The 20,715-nt window shown below is 35.4% G+C and overlaps 1 protein-coding gene across 3 annotated transcripts in view; it reads right to left on the bottom strand.

Annotated features, from left to right (window-relative positions):
* LOC149576919 (serine/threonine protein phosphatase 2A 57 kDa regulatory subunit B' beta isoform-like) overlaps positions 1-20,338 on the bottom strand; it is a 38,785-nt gene extending 18,447 nt beyond the window's left edge. The window contains exons 1-2 of one of the 3 annotated variants that reach the window (XM_089820701.1): positions 20,135-20,338; positions 18,183-19,897 (exon numbers count right to left, since the gene is read on the bottom strand). In XM_089820701.1, coding sequence (XP_089676827.1) covers positions 18,183-19,487 — 1,305 coding nt within the window. In that variant the 5' untranslated portion in view covers positions 19,488-19,897; positions 20,135-20,338. The remainder of the gene's footprint in view (positions 1-18,182; positions 19,898-20,134) is intronic. The other 2 variants (XM_089820710.1, XM_089820719.1) reach the window with 2 other exon arrangements.
* Positions 20,339-20,715: the final 377 nt, after the last annotated feature.

Raw genomic sequence — 20,715 nt, 5'->3', positions numbered from 1 at the left:
TTTTGTACTCAAGTATAAGGTTCTAGGTGTCCTTCAATGTAATTGATATATTTTGTTTCAATCAGCATCAACTCACCGAGACGACTATTATATCCACTTTTAACTCAAGTGTAATGGATAAGAACATACTGAATGCATGCATTGTTCTTCAATGTCTATGTTGATCTCTCTAAAAGGTAAAACCAACATTCTCATTCTCATGATCACAAACTAACTCATAAACAAGGTCATCAGTCTTGGAACAAGGGAGTTTGAAATTCCCCTAATACAACAAGTTTAAAGATTGCTGCAAGTGAAGCAACAAATCCTTTTTATAGAGTTAAGTAGTGAGTATATATCGCCTCTTTACAGAGGTTTTAGTCCTCAATTTCCTTCACTACAACTGTAATTGCAAGTAATCTTCTCGTCAAGATAGTATGCTAGTGTATGTGAAAGCCATAAACATTGGAAAAGCTCATACAGCCACAGATTTTGTATTTGAGTGAAAGGACCTAGGGCTTCCTTTACTGCAAGTTACATCTTTCACTTTAGTTAGCATCACACTCCCCAAGGTAACAATATCCATTTTAACTGCAATTGATATGGGATGACAACAATTAGGTACTGATTATTCTACATCAATTGGTGTTTTTCTCATGGTCTTGGTTATGGCGACTTTGTACTACATTGAGATTCCTAAAGAGTTATTAAAGTACTTTGTGGACAGTCGATATAGTTCTTTATATTAAGATTGACGCCATCATCTAAAGTGTGAGGTCAATTTATTGTCCAATATTATTCACTAAGCTCAGTTTGTAGTTCCACAATTTCTTTTCTTGATTCCACCCTATAGAATCATCATTGTTTTTAAAAGCATACCCCCTCTATTGCATGTCATCAATTCATTTTATTATAGATCCTACCCAATGAATACAAACTCTTCATATAGCAAAATGTTGCAACTTCCATCATGATGAATTATGGAAATGTTGCAAATACCAAGTTCTTGCTCTTGTGCTCAAAGCCAATTTCGTACTAGAGTATAAGGTTCTAGGTGTCCTTCAATGTAATTGATATATTTTGCTTCAGACAACCTCAACTCACCGAGACGACTATAATATCCATTTTAAATTCAAGTGTTATGGATAAGAACATAGTGAATGCATGCATTGTTCTTCAATGTTTGTGTTGATCCCTCCAAGAGGTAAAAACAACATTCTCATTCTCATGATCACAAACTAACCCATGAACAGGATCATCAGTCTTGTAACAAGGGAGTTTGAATGTCCCCTAGTCAAATTCCATGTAGTCAGTATGTAATATCATCGGGTTTTCTTAATAAACTTGCAGTTCCCTTCCTAGGTCAATCTTAGATTAACTATTCCTCACAACAGCATAACAACTATTTGCATGCCATCATCATGTGGTCCAGTTGTTTCCATCTCTTGCAAATATATTTACATGGATCAATTACTTCCACGTGAAAATTGGATGGATGCTTCTTGGACATTGTTTGCAAATATTGAAAAGCCTTCAACGGATAATATTAGCTCTTCTTCTTGAGTTCAGAAACTTCTTCTGATTCTCATTCTAACTTCTCTTCTACTGTAATCAATGATTCTCTTAGATCTTGCTCCTTTATTTCCTCCTTTTCCAGTCAGATCTCTTTTGTTGGGATAATGTTTCCAGGGTGACTCCAAGTACTCATCAAGGGAACGAATGTCTTTGAAATCTTCTGACAATTATGGGGGGCTCAATTTTGTATAATAATTCTTAAATAGGACCCATGTAATCTACCTTTTGTAGACCTTCAAATCACTTTCATTGGTATGCATCCATCCTTCTGGCTTTACCCTTCAGGCAGCAGGATTGCTGCTCTTATACCATTTGTAAAGTCCTGTTCTACAAAATTTCTTATTTTCTTTTAATATGATATCCTAATCACATTTATAATTCACATTTATAATTGCAATACAAATCATAAATACTAATTTATTCAGAAATTGTGATTTTGGTAATATAATTTGGCTTGAAAAATATAGCACTTATCCTTTATTATGCATTCTATCTTCTTCAAAATGTGGAGATTTCCTTATGTGTGCCTAATTTAAATGTGCTTTGAATCAGACGTTTTCATTCCTAACTCAGCAATAGCAATTAACTGTTTTTTGCCACAATTGTAAAATCATGAGAGGATTTTGCCTCAGACTCAAGTGTAATGGTTTATACTTCTTAAGCATTAAAAAACAAGTATATAACAAATTTTCCAATGATTTCACTTTTCCTTGCTGCTTCTTCTTTAAATACCTTCTTCACTCCCACACCCGTGACTGATCAAATGCTACCTACTGTATATAATAACTTGGTCTCTGTTTTCTTAATTTTCTTCATCTAAATGAGTCAATGGACTGGGAATAAATACCACGACTTGACTTTCATCCTTTATTTTTTAATATAAAAATATCTTAAATACTTAACTTCTCTAATATCTGCAATTCACTACTTGCAAAGGTGTTGATAGGATAATATCAATGGGAATGTCTAGACCAGCACATGACAAAAGCAGTTTCCACGTAACAAGCCCCTTTTATTCTGTCCAAATCACCCTTAAGAACATTTTGCAAAATCCCATACCTGATAATCTTTATTTATGCCTCTCTCGGATGTTACAGGAGGTGATCGAAAAATCCTAGAATAAGCCTATAACTTTCTACAAGTGTTGGAGAAGATATGGGATGTGAGCATCTTAGTTGATATTGCATACTTGCCACACCAATTAAAATATAATCAACTGGACTAATTAATGCAAGGTAAAATTTCAAGTTCATTATAGATTCTCGTGATTTTATGTTTAGGTATTAGCTATCCAGTGAGCATGTCATTGTGATGCATACTCAATAGTCAATAACGTTGTATGAATGTACACAGGAGCTCACCCATAATTCATCTGCAGTTGCTCTTCGTCATTATTCCCCTGCTTAATTTCTGTCTCCATGGTCCGCACAGATGAGGAAGACCACAAGACAGGCTCTCTCCACATCTAAAAATTATTTCTAATGCTATGTTCGCAATGTTGAACCTACAATCCCTATTGTAAGTTTTAGAATTTATTGTGATGTACAAATCTAACAATGTGAATGTGGAAATGTGTCTCCAACCTTGATTGCTCAATGCTCACAAGATAGTCTATCGAGAGCACACCACAAACATATTTTGGCTTCCCGGGATGGGTGACCTCCCGGGAAGTCCCGGTGCTTCACCCCTGTGAGCATCACCTAGATCCAATGAGTGCTAAGTGTTCCATTTATCCTCATGAGAGATGGATTCATGTTGAATCGCTACTCATGAAATATGGGTCAATGGGTTTGACTCAAAATCACACAGTTAAATCCTGATAGCAATATCACAATATTTTGGCTTGTCAACTCAACAAACAACATTCTAAACATTATTTTTACACCTAACTAAGATGCATTGTGAATTCCCCGAGCACACCACAGACAGATTTTAACTTGTCAACATAACAGACAACATTCTAAACATTATTTTTAGACCTAAATAAGAGGCATTACGAATACCATCTATTCAATCATGTAAATGCAATGGAAATATTACAAATTTACAAAAGAGCATAAACTTGCTAGGAAACACACAAGGACTGAAACACAAAGATCAACCTGAGGAAACCCTGGACCAAAAAAGCTCCAGCAATAGTGCAAATTTCACTCCTTACCCACCATCTCAAGTCATTCAAAAAACGTCTTCTACAATTGCAATCTCAGCAAGAACATAAATCAACATATCCAATTTCATTTTTATGCATTATATGCTACTCCTTTATCCTCCCATGGCCCCAAAGTGGAAGAATGAACACTGAATATGTTGGTTCAAATGCCAAAATCGTTTTGTACTTCTTCCAACTTCCACAATGATGCCTCGGCCTCTTTCAACAAAGCAGTGATTGAGTGTTTGCCAAGGTAGTTTGAATTATACCTGGCATTCAATTCATTCACAACCGTATCCTGTACATTCACTGTGATAGAAGGCACTTTTCCAAGTATAGAAAACAATTTAATTTGCTATTCTTCTACTTAAGATAGAAATTTGCAACTCGCTACTAAGACTCATGAAACAAGCAATCTAAAGGTCTAACATGCACAGGAGCGGAATATCTTTCTCGATGCTATCTCAGCAAAACAAAAGTGAGATAAAATTTAACTTCTCAGTATCATATGAGAAACTCAAAAAAAATGTCTATTAACATTTTTTAATATTTACAGCCATGAAAGTTGCATAAAGAGTAAAAATGACAGCTAAATGAGAGCATAGACAATCAATTTTGGATTACGATTTTTCTCATTAATTTTGAGATTTCTGCTTGCAGTGCAAGACTACATATACAAAGTTCCAATTCGGAGTTTGAATCATCAAATTCAATCACAAACTAATTAATTAATATCAAAATCATTTATTAATTTAATTAAATACAAATATATGACAATAAGCATATTCATTAATTGATTTTTAATTCAATATTACAAAAAAAATAGATTTCATTAAAATTTAACATTTTCATGCTTCTATTGGGGTTGTACATGTTAGTCCAGTTTTTGATCTTAGAGCTGATACAAGATCCCCTTCAAATGAATGCTGGAAGAAGCTATACTTTGACAGAACAGCTCCAGGTAACCTAGGACCTTCAAGCATTGGGTGTGTGGTGAGAGATCGGGAAGGGAATATTTTGCAGTGTACAATAAAAAAATTAAAGAATGGAACCAACAAGATGGTCAACTTTCAAGCAGCTTGGCTCATGCTGAGAACATTCCAAACATTGAATTTCAGACAAGTTCGCCTTGAAGGCAACTCCAAAATCATCATTATGTGATTTGAATCCCAAATTCTTGTGGCCTTTTTGGCATCTGATAGAAGATTTTGAGGATTTTTGTACTGAACATATTTATGAAGAAAGAAATACAGTTGTCACTCACTTGGCAAACTAGGCACAATATACATTGGAGGAAGAGGGGATTAATTTGACAAATTTGACAGATATACAAAACAATGTGGGTGTGTTTACAACCAAAGAGAGGCACGGAAACATTAAAAAAATTAAATGCAGGGAGTGATTGTTTCAAATCGACAAGCAAAATCAAACAAATGCTTATGTTGGCACCTGCATGCATGAGCATTGTTGAGAATCCTTATTTTTTCAGTTGCCAGGCATTTGAGGTAATCACACAAGAGGGAAGCTACTTTTGTTCTGAAAACCAAGATATGACAAATTGCATTTGGAAGGAGCAAAATAATCGACTAAGAAATGTGTTTTGCTACTGCTCAGAGATGATGTTGTAGGCCATCAAGATGATCTTAGGTGAGGAGTACATCGAGCAGAATCACAAATATTGAACCAATTCGAACATTGCCTCCTTATTATTGACCTTGCTACTAGAATTCAAAGATAAATCTTTGACACAAAGGATAGTGAAGGCTTGTGTTTGGGCGAGATGTAGGTCAGATGTGCAACAGCATACAGAGATGGCAGTGATTGAAGTGGTCTCCAACCTCAAGGCCAATGCTATCCTAGACTCTAGTATAGAATCAACAACCATTTGCTCCCTTTTCTTATATGGGGAATGAAAATGCATGAAGATGCACAAAAAGGGTCAAGCTACCGGTGGGATTGGATTTACAGTTTGTGAATATTACCGCCGGATACCCAACTTTACACCAAGGACAGAATGTAATGGGTTAGTTTTCATTCCTGTGATACACTGATTTTTGAAGCAAACATTATGGGAATTAGGGGTTTTAAAAATGTAATGGTCATATTTTAAAACATAGGGAAAAGCCCTAGTTTTGAATTTAGATATCTTCTACTTTCTCTCATTTCCCCCTAATGAATGAGCATAGTTCAATGTAAGCTCTTTTTCTATAACAGAGGTGTGGCCCCTTGGCCACTTTTATCTGTAAAACTAAAAACAAAAACATAAACATAAGATTTTATAGAATATTAATATTTATTATTTTTAATAATACAAATAAAATAGCAGAACTTCAAAAAAAATTAAAATTCGAACATTGCCTCCTTATTATTGACCTTGCTACTAGAATTCAAAGATAAATCTTTGACACAAAGGATAGTGAAGGCTTGTGTTTGGGCGAGATGTAGGTCAGATGTGCAACAGCATACAGAGATGGCAGTGATTGAAGTGGTCTCCAACCTCAAGGCCAATGCTATCCTAGACTCTAGTATAGAATCAACAACCATTTGCTCCCTTTTCTTATATGGGGAATGAAAATGCATGAAGATGCACAAAAAGGGTCAAGCTACCGGTGGGATTGGATTTACAGTTTGTGAATATTACCGCCGGATACCCAACTTTACACCAAGGACAGAATGTAATGGGTTAGTTTTCATTCCTGTGATACACTGATTTTTGAAGCAAACATTATGGGAATTAGGCCTTTAAAAAATGTAATGGTCATATTTTAAAACATAGGGAAAAGCCCTAGTTTTGAATTTAGATATCTTCTACTTTCTCTCATTTCCCCCTAATGAATGAGCATAGTTCAATGTAAGCTCTTTTTCTATAACAGAGGTGTGGCCCCTTGGCCACTTTTATCTGTAAAAACAAATACATAAACATAAGATTTTATAGAATATTAATATTTATTATTTTTAATAATACAAATAAAATAGCAGAACTTCAAAAAAAATTAAAATTGAAAAACCTCACCTAAAATATTGTAAAATAATAATACAATATAATTTAAATCATAAAATACTCCCTTACCAAGCTTGGAACCTGAACTAAAAGTAAATCTGAAAAACACGAGAAAATTATCAATAGCTTTGCCACGCAATCTAAGTGGAAACTGGAAAAATCAATCATGTGGATAAAAGTGACAAATGAAATCACAAGCACTTATGATTCATATTTCAAAAATCAAAATAATGTGAGGAACAAATATACCGAACAAAGTTTTATGAAATATAATCAATTTCAGAACGAAAAATTAAAATGGTCAATGATATTTTCCCACATTTTTCAACAAAATATCAAACAGTTGGGCCAATTCCAGTATCTCATAGAAAATCACAGTTTTCCCACGGTCAACATGAAAATAAATCCAGACATCATTGTGAAAAAGTACATGACTTTTAATTCATGTCTTCTTAAAGACATCAAAATACAATTACTGTTAAAACAGCCTGACATAACAAAGATATAATTGTGCCCCGAAACTGGTTGGAGCATTCTATAAACCAGAAGGCAAAGTCAATGACTCAAAAAGATCTTGCTTGGCATTAGCAAACCTCTTCTTCTTCCTTGATACTTACTTGATGATACCAAGTTGATCAAGCAAATCATCTATCAAAATAGGGTGTACATATTCTCGCAGGTGATCTTATTTAGACCCCAAATAGTCACATGAATATGCCATGTTCCATCATTTCAGACATTATAACAGTTGGAGAAGAACAAAAGTATGTATTCAGTCTGATAATACCCTTACAAACAACATTTACTAGTGATGTTTAAATTGTTTCCGTCATCCAAACACTAATAATTCAGCCCTATGTTAGGCAAAGAATGATCTGTCAAAATTTGATTTCATGTTCAACCTGATGCATAGAGTGCATCCGCTTAGGCTTTTAAGAACAATTCTAAAAATTGATTTACTAACTCACCTATTTTAACGTGTTCTTGATGAATGTGTAGCTCATGTAATTCATTTACTGCTACCCATCTTACTATCCCTTTTATCTAAGCAACAAAAAACCAAACTTTTGTTTGCATTGATTGATTGACTGACAGCTTGGATTGAGCTGCACCAACCATGGATATCTTTGTTTTCTTTACTAATGGGTTAAGCGAGAACGCATTAGCATTATTCAATATGGGTCTATATTATTTTCCCCTTTGGATGTATGCCATGACACACATGCAATTATCAACTATCAAATATTACTCTAGCTAAATCAACAAGAAATTCATCCTTATCATCAACACCTGCACCAAATTTTGGATAACATAGTTTCTCCCCCGATTTACATTTCCCTGTTTCAACCAACCAAGTTAATATGATTGGTTCTACTCCATGGTTTGCAAACCCAACTCTCCAAACAATTTATAAACCAATGTCAAATCCATTATTAATTTCTAATCTCGCAGCTCTAGAAACAAAATAAAAATTAGATCTTCTTCCATAGCACACCAAGACTATAATGAGTAACAAACATGGGAAGAGGCAAGGAAGATGTAGCCCTCACACCCAATTGAGGCAAGCATATCCAACTTAAAGGGTGCACACATGGATATAAAATTAAAATTGTAGACTACAAAGAGGCCCAACTTTGACGGCTAATCATCCTTAGAGAGTACTAAATAGAACACTGAAACAACTAGTGCCCTTTGAGAAGGCTAAGAGAACCTATACTCCCCAAATGCAGCAAAAACTGATAAGTGATGGAGTAAAGTATCTTCCAACAATGTTGAAAACCCTGTCGCCTTACATTTCAGGCTCAAACAGTTTAATGTCACATGGCCTTGTTGTGTAGTTTACACTCCATGCAAATGAGGACCCTTCTTTTTGTTTCTGTAGCAGGCTTAGCGATCTTAGGGGATCTTATACCAGCATTCCTTCAAGTCCTGGGCCCCTTAGTCAAGTCTGTTGCAAGGGAGAAAGGGGCAGATCTGAAAGTTTGATAATTTGAAATTTTTTGGTTGATGACTAGGATTGCCCAAAACAGGTGGGAATCCAACCTTTTTGAGGGATTAATGCCCAAAATCATGAGAATTCCAACCTTCAACTTCAACTCAAATTCTTTAATGTCAGCTAGGAATCATGAATAATTAGCAAATTTGACAAAAACTGATTTGAAAGGATGAAATTTTGGTGGTTTTTTTGGACTTGGAAATTTGCCGTCACTAACTGAGAATGCCTAGAATAGGTCAGCATCCAACCTTTTTTCACCACTTTTGCCCAAAATTACCAGATTTCTTGCATTCCATTTTGGCTTATATCATTAGTGCCTTTCAGATCTGCCTTCAAATTTGGCAAATTTGGAGATAAACAACTTGGAGAATGAATTTTTGGTGACTTGAGGACTTCAAAATTTTCAAGTAGGGCTGGAATTGCTAAAATAGGTCCGAATCCAGCCTTTTTGGGCATTTTTGTCCAAAATGAGTTTTCCGACCCTTCATTTTGAGAGATTCCTTGACTTAGGCTGTGAAACATTAAGTATTTAACAAATTTCATTGCAAATTGACTTAGAAGGTGGGAAATTTTTGGAAAAATAGATAGTATGTCGCTGAGATTGCCCAAATAGGGTCAGAATCCAACCCCTTTGGGGCATTAATGCCCAAAATCATGAAAATTCCGCCTCATAGTTTAGCATGAAGGTTGTAACCTGATTCAAAGTGGAAAAGAAATGAAGAAGTTTGAACTAAAATCTGTTTGATGAAGTAAAGGATGGGTGGATTATGAAATTGATAGACTGAATGAACGCAGAAAACAGAACTGACAGATTAACAATATACTCTGAAATTAAGTTTAGAAACGCTAATTATAGCATACTCTAAAAATAGACTTAACTGAGAAAAACTAAAAAGAAAGCCTAAATGACCATTAACTATAACTAGCTAAATATAGCAAGATATTTAAAATATTCTAATACCCTCCCTTAATGGTCATTTTACCAACTACCCCCTGCAAAAGACAATACATGTCTTGCAGTCACAAATTATTCAGAAAAATTTGCTGCTACTAAGACTCTCCTTGGATCTAGAGAATGTCAATGACCAAGTGTAACATGAAAAAAACAAGGAGGGACGTCCCCTTCTTCAGTATGATGTGTTGGTGGGAGAGTAAAGTCTACCGCAAACTCTTCCACTGACCCTGCTAGAATTGGCAAAACCACTGACCAGAATTCATCAAAGATGAACCATCCAACCTGATGTTGGACAGCCAAATTGTCTTTCCCTGTAAACAGAAATACACACTGTGAACTGTTGGCACAATTTTGAGGAAAAATCGGTAAACCCTTCAAACTTTGCAGATGAGCAAGATGCCCCAAAACAGACAGCACGATACTATGGTTTAAAGATGACAAAGCATCATTTTTCAGACAAAATAATAAAAACCCTGAAATTACACACACGCATACTTATAGGCAAGAGTGTACAACACAACAGTAAATTGTGGGAGGTCTTGGGTTCAAATCCACTCAAGCTTAACTAATAATTGAAATAATTAATCAGAACAAATAATAATAATTAACCTTGGCTTTGGCCTCTTACAGATCCCAAAAAAAAAAAAAAACATGCAAACTTATAGTATTACAGAGCCAGAAACAATTTTTGAGACAAGAAATCATCCAAAACTAAACATGATTTTTGAGGTGAAAAAACAATCAAAACCAAACAAAAGCAAAGAATACGGATAAGAGAATGCAAAACTCCATTTTTTAGAGGAAAAAAATGTTAAAACCAAACTGAAATTTTTAAGGGGAAAAATTATGAAAACCTACCAGATAATTTTTGAGGAAAAATTTATTAAAACCCTCACAAATATTTCAAGGGAAAAAGTTAGATACCCATTATAGATAAAAATTTGACAAAAATTTTATTTAAACCCTCCCATAGTGGAGTTATTCCCAAATTAGCTCCCGCTCTAATACCATGAAATTGTTAAAGACTGAATGAACAAAGAAAACTGAATTGGTGTATTAACAATGAACTCTTAAATAAAGTTTACAGATGCTAATTATAGTGTAGTCTATAAATTGACATAACTGAGAAAGACTAAAATGAAAACCTATATGACCATTAACTAGAACTAGCTAAATATAGTGAGATATTAAAAATGCTCCATTTTTGAGAAAAAAAAAACACTGATACCAAACTGAATTTTTTTAGGGAAAAATTTATGAAAACCTACCAGATAATTTTTGAGGAAACAATTATTAAAGCCCTCATAAATTTTTAAGGGAGAAAATAAATAAACCCACCATATAATTTTTTAAGAAAAAATAATAAAACCCAACAAATATTTTTTGAGGAAAATATTAATAAAACACAACAAAAAAAATTCAAGGGAAAAAATTAGAAACCCATCACAAATAAAAATTTGAGGAAAGTTTTATTTAAACCCTCCCATAAGGGAGTTATACCCAAATTGGCTCTTGCTCTAATATCATGAAATTGCAAAGTTGCACAGATATGGATACGGATACAAATACGGAAACAGTATTGGGTACGGATACGGCCATTTATTTAGACACCCAATACGGATATGGCTGGACACAACATTAATAGATAATACATATACATATATTTAACATAATTTTCTAAGTTATTCTAGGAGATTTTCATTACTTCAAAAGTAATATTGACACCAATGCTACATAAATATTTATAAGTTAATTTAACGCTTTACAATGTTAACACAATAGAGTTGCATTAGAAGATAACCCAAAAACAGGTTGCCGAAATAGAAAAAACATTTTATTTGTCTTTCTCATCCAGTGGAGGTTTTCTTTAATACTATTTTTTTTTAAATTGCTTTTATAATTTTTTTTTTAACATTAAAGGGAAGATCTACATCAAATCTTTATAAAAAAACAAATCCCATAGTATTTGGTACGGTTGGAAAATCAAATTTATTAGGCAGACATGGGTACAATATTCGACATGTATCCGAGCGGTATTGGATACATTTCCAAATTGGATACGGGCATATGCGTGCCCAAGGAGGGGCATAGGAGTTTACGGCAACTCTATGAAATTGTTAAAGATTTAATGAACAAAGAAAACCGAATTGGCGTATTAACAATGAACTCTTAAAAGTTTACTGATGCTATTTATAGTGTAGTCTAAAAATTGACTTCACTAAGAAAGACTAAAAAGAAAGCCTAAATGACCATTAACTAGAACTAGCTAAATATAGTGAGATATTAAAAATACTCAAAGACATTGCCCAGGAAGGGTCAGAATACGACCCTGCCTAGGCATTTTTAAACAAAACTTTGTGATTTCCAACCTCTCAATTTTTGCCAATTTCCATTTCTAAAGTCCTAGTGTTACAAGAAAATAAGGATGTGGTGAAAGTTTGTTTGCAAATTAATCATTTGGAAGGCAGATCTGCTCTTAATGTTTCAAAGTAGTGCCCAAGAAGGGTCGGGATCTGACCCTCCTTCAGCTTTTTTGCCCAAAATTGCACAGTTCTGACCCTCAAAATCACACCAACTTCAGATATTAATTGCATTTTTTCATTCCAAACTTATAGAAAGGGGGAATCTGAGTTTTTTGATTTGAAGGCATTGCCCAAAAGAGGGCAGAATCCACCCTAACTTGGGCATTTTTTGCCAAGATTTTAGTGTTTTCTGCCCAGCATTTAAGCTTAGGCAGGTCGGCCTTGAATTCGAGAAGTCAAAAGATTTCAAAACAAAATAAATCCTATTTAAAATGCAAGTAGGGGAAAAGTCAAAGATTTCAAAACAAATTAAATCCTATTTAAAATGCAGGTAGGGGAAAAGTCAAAAGATTTCGAAACAAAATAAATCCTATTTAAAATGCAAGTAGGTCCCCTTGGATTTTGTGCCCTTTCTAGACCCAGCACCTATATCAGTAGGTGAGAAGTCGTCATTTTAACATCAATTCAAGTTCTCTGCTCTGCAACAGCGGGCTACAGTCCTAATTTACCAGCAAATTTCCTCTGATTTTTAGAAGTGAAATACACCTCCAGGAGCAGCAAATTAGGAAAGGTTTAGCAGCGACTCTTCTCTATTTAAAATTAGGAGTGCCTTTGAATCTGATTTAAAATTCTAAGATTCATTTTATATCTAAATGTGATCTTAGCCCTTTTTCCTTCTTGTTTTGTAAAGAAAACTGTTGAAGGCAAGTGGGAGATTCAAGCAAAGGTTAAGATCAAGCTCAAGACTCCATGCTCAAGGACTCGAAATAAGAAGGGAGATTTGTATCAGATTAGCAAAAGGAAAATCCAAATGAAGCCCAGCTACATGAAGACTTCTAGAAATTCAATCAAGGCTACAATTCCAAAATACAAGTTCAAGTCCAAATCAGAACAAGATATAATTTAAAGGATGCCAATTCAATTCAAGCCATAAGTAAATTTGGCAAGAGGGAAGCAATTTGAAAACATGAACCATCTCAATCATCTATGGGAGTAGTAGAGTTAGTCAAGAGTTACTTTCTAGCAATCAAGCAAGAAATATTTGCAGTTTTAACAAACACCTTCTACAAGTCAAAACTCTAGGCAATTGTCATTAAATGGATCTATAGGATAGGGATGATGAGGTGATTATTGGTTATCTTCTCCAATCAGAAAATTCAAGTTACAAACACAGTCAGTCAAATCAGGCCAAGTGTCCTATTTTCGCATTCCCTGGAAAAATCATTGTAATTTTCTTATAGGCACATGAATTGGTGCCCACATGTAATTGGTTGTAAATTTGGCAACCCTAATCAGGGTTTGTAGTGTAAAATCTCAGCCCTTGATCTTCAATCAATCTTGGCCTTTAATTGTATTTTAACATCCATCAGACCAAGGCCTTCTCATTTGTAAAAGGTTAAAAATTAGAATAGCAATTGACAGAGTTACAAGGTAGTAGAAGATTTAAGAGTAGTGGTAAGCTAGCTAAGGGAGAGATTTGATCAAATTGTTGCTATGATGCTTTTCAAGTAATGGATAATTCATTGTTGGTTCTTCATGGTGAAATAATTAATCTTGCTTTAAAGTGCTGCATAGTTTTCTCAATATTTCACTTGGAATTGATTTTTCATCATGTTGAATTAATTTAGTTGAATGGAAGTAGTAGTGGATGTTTACTTGATTGACTTGAACAAATCCGAGCCACCAAACTCTTGGCCATCGTAGAAGTGTCTTGTGTGGTAAGTCAATAATTAATAGCACTCAACTTCAATTGATATTGAATCTTTAGTCTGCATCCATTTGACAGGATTGGAGAGGAAATATTGATTTGAAAGCCATTTGTGTGTTCCTTAGAAGCTTGCACTAGGTGGGCGGAGTCAATGATAAAGCTACATCTAGTAGATGTCCAAGTTCATCCATACTTCTTTGCAATCATAGTTAGAAGTAGAAGCAAGTTTAAGTTTAAGTTTCAATGGAAGTTGGGAAAGTCAAAACTATATTTTCATTGCACATTTTGAAGCCAAATCTTTAGAAGTGCAAGGATTGAAATCTACTGAATGAATAACGTAAGCCCCCTAAGTGATTACCAACAAATCAAATTATTTCATTGAGCATCCACAAATAGAAGTAATCTTCAACTCATTTCATGATCTTACTTTGCAAACTTAGCATGAGAAATGGCCTTATATCAAGAGAGGATTAAGTATTTGGTGTTTCATCTCAAAATGTTGAGTATTGGTTTTGTGTGTTGTAATGGAATAAAAGAAACATCAACAGGCCTATCTAGAAATATCTTCAAAAATGATACACAAGATTCTCATAATCTATTTGGCATATGCAACTGTGGTCCTCTACTTTGATCTGAATTTCTGCAAGGAGATCTTTTGATATTCATCTCTACCTGAATTCAAACAAAGGTGATGTGAGAGAGCAGAAGCTTCAATAATGAAGCCATATACAACCAACACACTTCCCAATATCCTAAAGCAAGAATCAATCAAAATCTATTGAGGAAGATCAGGGAACCTAACCCCAACAAGAAACACCTTAAAGGTTTCCATCAAAGGATTGAAGGCTGAAACCACGGTTTCGTCAGAGAGAATGCTTCCTCAAGAACCACATCTTTTAGTAGAGAAATAAATCTCCATTTATTTTAGATTCAAAAACTGCAATAAAAATTCCTGCAAGCAAGAATATAATTCTACAATACTTTACATTAATGACTTCCTATTACAAGAGACCCATCTATTACCTCCAAAACAGTAGGCCATTATTTATTAAATTTTCAAATCACCCTATTGACCCCATAGTGGGCTTCTTGCTCCAAAACCACCTCCTTGAAGACTAAAAGGGAGCACTACTCAAGACATTTCAAAGAAATATACCTCCTAAACTCAAGAGAGCCCTTCACCATCACAATTTCCACATTTAAAGACTCTCTAACAGCCTACCCTGCACCTTTAATAAAAACAGCAAAATAGTTCTTTGAAGAAGTGAAAAAGGCTTCAGAAAAATTACTATTATCGATTTTTTATACCCCAATGGTAGTTAAGGAAACACATAAGCTAAAACTAAGCTTTTTTCTCCAGCCACAACTCCCACATGACACTCCATAGATCTTCACTAGCCAAAATGTGCAATGTTAAAATTTATATTAATATTATAAAAATATATATAATATGAATATATATAATACAGACGAACCTGGCCATAGAGAGCCTAGGAAAAAAATCATATGCCAGCAAACCCCATGCCCAAACTAGCAATTCAAAAAATAAATGACTGATTACACAATCCATAGACAGATAATCGACTTATAGCATGAAACACAATTTATATTGAAGAATGCCAAAAAAAAAAGTTCTATCATGCTTAAAGTTAATTGACTTCAAGCTCACAAGCTCAAAAGTCAGACTCATTATTAAATCGATAATTCATTAATTGTTTCTTTTCTAATATTTTCCTCTTTATCTCCTCCTTTTATCCTCCTCTTTTTTTGTAAATATAAAACAAAAATGACCAACAGCTTTAAAAACTGTTTTGGGCTACAGGGGTTTGGTGAGGTATTAAGGTTTTATCTATTAAAATGTTCTCTTTTATTTTTGCTGTTTTTGGTGTATTTCATATGAGGAGCACCCTGATATCTTCAGTACAACCAGGGGGTGTAAAGGCATTCGGGGATGCCAGGTGTTCCCTCTTCATAGGAGAATATCCCCAAAATTTTCAAAAAGGGAGGAGTGTGGATGGGTTGTCCCCTCCAACTCCACAAGAGATCCAAGATGTCACTCAGATCTCTGGGTATGTCCTCACAGAAGATTACTTCAAGTGCAGCCTGCTTTCTGGTAATGTCGGTCAAATATTAAAGACTGAAAGCAATCAAAAAGGCTTGCTGGAGTACCTGTTATCTTTTAAAAAGATAGGTCTATGCCTCAAGGCAGAAATGCTTTATACCTAATTAGATTGGTATTTTTAAAAAGGATAAAGGAATGAAGAATGAAGGATAAAGGATAGTGAATTCATATTGCCAAGTTTGAAAAATGGATGATGAAAGTACTATTGAACCCTCTAAAATATGAAAAAGATAAACAAAATCTGCCCATGCATGGCATGTAGTTAATAAACAAATATAGTAAAAGCAACATTTTAAATCAATATTTATAAGCTTCTACACAATTAACAGCATTGAATGATAGTCAACACATATGCTTGGCTTTCAAACTAGATGTAAGTGACTAGCTTTGAACAGACTCTACAAAGGACTTTTACAAATACCTGAAATGGTGTGATTTGTGAAAAGTTGGAAACAATATTATGCAACAGAAGTTTGTTGTATATAGAAGGGGAACAATTCATATTTAGTTACAGACAAGTGTTTGGTTAGAAGGAGGTGTTCTCACACAAGTTCATACATTCTATTGCCGTATAGCATTGTTCCACAAAATTTCTTGCAAGGGGGGTGCAGGGACATTGGAATGGGTTTCAGGCTAAGTTACCACATTCAGTCACCAAGGGTGAAAGTTGGGGTTTGATTCTTCCAGAATTCTGGTTCGATTCAAAATCAATTCAAATTCGCCCGCAGACTGAGAAATTCTATCCAAATTCGTCACACAGGACCCTGGTTGACTTCCGTGCGAATTTGGTTGAATTGTTTCTTTGCCTGTGTGAGCCCTGAATGAATTTTGGTGAGTGTGTGACAACTTGACCAGTTTGGACTTCCAAATAACATATTATATAGCTTTTTTTACCTTTTTTTATTTCAATTTTTGGTTTGAAATACACACGCGACATTTCAAAACCCAAATATTTACACCCCCGACGCAGCTAAACACACATTTACACCAGCGATGTGGATAAATGCACAAATGGCATTTTGAAACACACAGATTTACTGCAGAACAGTGTTGTGGGCCAGCAACACCAGTGACACAGCTTTCTAAATCAGCACTGAGCCTCTACTTGGCTTTGGCTTTGTAATGTTTTTTCTCATTTTTTTCATATTCTGTAAAAAATATACAGTGCAATCTAAGGTTTTCTTTGTTATATTATGTTTTATTTTTTTTATATAAACGTTTCAAAGTTTAAAATTTTTTTTTTTAAAATAAACTTTAATTTAATATGTTTAACTTATGCTTTTCTAGATTATATTTTCAATATTTGAAACAAAATTTGAAGTCATTAACAAAATACAATTGTTTTTATTTTATTAATAAATATATGGACGAACCCAAAACGAATCCAAACCCAACCCAAAAAAAATTTGGGCGAATCTCAAACCTGCATCTGTACCGGAATCCAAACCGGCAACTTAGGTTTCAGGGATAGGGAGAGACCCAGGGCAGTGGGGGTAAACCTGATATACAAATTGAGGTTGAATTAAAAATCTTCGAGGAAATATCTGTAATATAACATCTATGCAAGTGCACCATAAAAGGCAAACTTATTTTCACAAAGTTAAAAGTCGCAATCAATATGTAATGGCATGTGCCATATAGTAAGCACCCAGAGATGCCCTCAGTGGAGATAGAGGTGGCAATGCTGTGGGGAGGCATTTCCACCAAATCCCCACGTCACAGAAACGTCCCCATCCTGAGGACATGGGGTTTTGCAGGGACACATCCCTGTGGAACACTGCTGAACAGAAACTTATATCCTTTTCACATATCATTCTAATTTATAATACAGAACAAAAACTTCTACAGAGTAATCTATTAAAGATTGATTCAATCAAATTCATTTCATTTACCTTCTTCATTTTGCTAGATGAAATGCAATGTTTGAAAACATAAAGAGGCAAAATGCTTTGATTCAGTTCCAACTTTCAAACTCCTTTTCAACGTTTTCCCAAATGCCAAAACCATAGGCACAGTGAGGAATATGCAGAAAACATTTGAGAATTAACAGAGACTAGAATGAAAATTAATTTTACCGTTCTCCAAGATTGACATATTTCTGTTCTTACTGTTTAAGGGTCTAAAACAAAATTTTCAACACATTATTAAAATAAGAGAGGGAGTACAAACACAAACCTGGAAATGTGAGCTACTGAGACAGCGTCCAATTTGTCGAAATAGTGGGATCATACAGCGCTGGAATTCTGCAGATTGTGTCGATTCCAAAATCTCCTCAAGCTCTCCCAAAAATAAAACTTCCTTTTGACAGTTTGTCAAAGGCCAGTATCTCAATAAACCCCTAATAACAGTATCCGCTAATTTGTAATCTTTTTCAACAAACTGTGTGATACAGTAGGATAGCTGCTGATGATATAGAGCCACACATTTTGGCTTGTGTAGGGGAATAAGAGCCCTTACTAGAAAGAGTTTATGTTCCTCTTTCATGGGCAATGCAAAGCCATTAATTATGCTCCCCAAAATTTCTAAGAGCTCACCAATGCCATTATGTCTTTCAGTTTCCATGATAAAACGGTAGAATATATTGTTAATTGCTTTCCGTATGAATGGCCGATGTACCATGAACTTCCCATAGATGCGATGCAGTATTGTTTTCAAATATTCTCTCTCCCGCGGGTCCTCTGAATCAAACAAGTCTAGCAATCTTAGAACAAAAGAGTGATCAATATACCTCTTTGCAATCTTAGGGTCCGTGTCTGTGGAGACTACATACCGCAGTAGTAATTCATACACTACTTGCAAATGTGGCCACGCGGGTTCCATGCAGGGTTCCTCCTCTTCTGGGTCAAAGCTCTCAGATCCAGTGTTTTCATGAGAAGCAGGAGGCAATGAGCGGAAAAGGTTTTCTGAGATCATTTTAACAAGTTCTTCTTGTGTAGGTTCGCTAAGCTTGTTCGAACCGGACTGAATAAAATCAACAAGCTCAAGCAGAGTCTGTCGCTTGATCTCCTTCTCCCTCACATTTTTGGTAGAATCAGTGAAATCAAACACATGGGAACAGAGAAACAACTTCTTTAAAAAAAGATTCGGTCTTTCAGATGCAGGAACATCCCTGAAAGCTGGCAGATTTTCAAACACGGGTAAGACTCCATTGGCAGTGGCAGGCGCAGAACCCGGGGACAGTTTATCTCTTCCATATACCGTTCGCGTAGCATTCTGAGGCTGCGGATGCCCTACACCCATTGAAACGCTGTTCCTTGGAGCATGGTTAACGGTTGATTTTGAACCCGATAGTGCAGAGCTGATATTTTTGGAAATCGAGGATCCCCCTGTAGGAGCGCCACCCCTTCCCCCAGATGCACCACTAGCAGAAGGCAAGGAATATGCTCCTCCTGCCACAGAGTTTGCGGGGCCTGCAGCTTCATTGCTCTCAGATTTTGAAGGCTTGCGACTGGACCGCTTGCCTATAAATTTGTTCAACATACCTAGAAAGTTAAAATCCCCTTCTTCTCCTTGTCCAAGAAATCAGCAACCAATCTTTTCTAAGCATAACCAATCCAATTCAAATTACTAGTACCCGCTAAGACCGCCTCCTGCCATTGAGAGCCTCAAAATGCGATTCATCAACCCCGGGACAGAGTACGGGCGTAAACCTGATCTGTACAGCGGCAAGACAATGCCGCATAGCTGAACACCCAATAACAAAATCAATAACGCTCACTAACAGTATCCTCCAAGGCTCTTAAACGCCCGGCTCAGCTCACTCGAAAAAAGAGACCCAATAAATCTATCTGCTCAAAAACCAAAATTCGCCAGTTTTTAACCGATCTCCACGACTCAGATCATAGAAAAAAGGTCTATGCAGGGTCGCAAAGCGGCAAAATTTACATACCCTGGTTCGACCAAAAAAATAGAGAAAGAAATTCAACCACCTACCAAAAGAAAACTCAAGGACAAAAAAGAAAGAAACACCATTACAGCAAGATTACAACATTCACAACTAAAATTCGAGTCCTTATCATGGCATTCGCAACATTGAAGTCCTAAGTGCCCCAAAAAAATGGCGAATCTTGTATCATTCAAACAATTATTTCAGTCAAATTTAAAATTAGGGTTTTGCTTCCGTGTACCTGTAATGTTGCGAGCATAAGTGAAGACTTGAAAATTTTCCGGGCCAGCTTATCCACAAGAGTGGCAGAATCGATTGAGCCGCTAACTTGTGTACAGGATTAGAAATACATGAGATTTTGGAGAAATAATCTCAAATGCTCCATGCGATGAAAAATTGGGCAATGCAAATGCAATGCACTACAAACCAGCAGAAATGAAGGAAGCGAAGAACTCAACAACAAAGAAATTGAAAATTACAACAAAAACAGACGGCCGAGATTCTCCTAGCCGTCCTGGAGACGATCGGAGGGCGGAGAAATTTTGACTTGGTTAGAAGCTAATAATTATGTCTGGGATCCCGATGGATGTTTTGATGCTTGTGTTTGAGCCCCCCTAATCCCTTAGCCTGTGGTCACATTAAGTTATTAGTTTTTCCTTCTTTTAGTATTTTCTCTAGCCTATGGTCACATTAAATTATTATCTTTTGATTCTTTTAATACTCTTTATAGCCTATGGTCACATTAAATTATTAGCTTTTGATTCTTTTAATATGTTTTTGGTGATGGGGTCCAATTTTTAATAAGGATCTTGTCCCCATATG

The sequence above is a fragment of the Cupressus sempervirens genome, chromosome 1 (assembly GCF_028749045.1).
Source record: "Cupressus sempervirens isolate cs-2001-9-10 chromosome 1, ASM2874904v1, whole genome shotgun sequence".
NCBI lineage: Eukaryota > Viridiplantae > Streptophyta > Pinopsida > Cupressales > Cupressaceae > Cupressus > Cupressus sempervirens.
The sequence above is the reverse complement of the archived record's forward strand: the minus strand, read 5'-3'. Positions and strand labels throughout refer to the sequence as shown.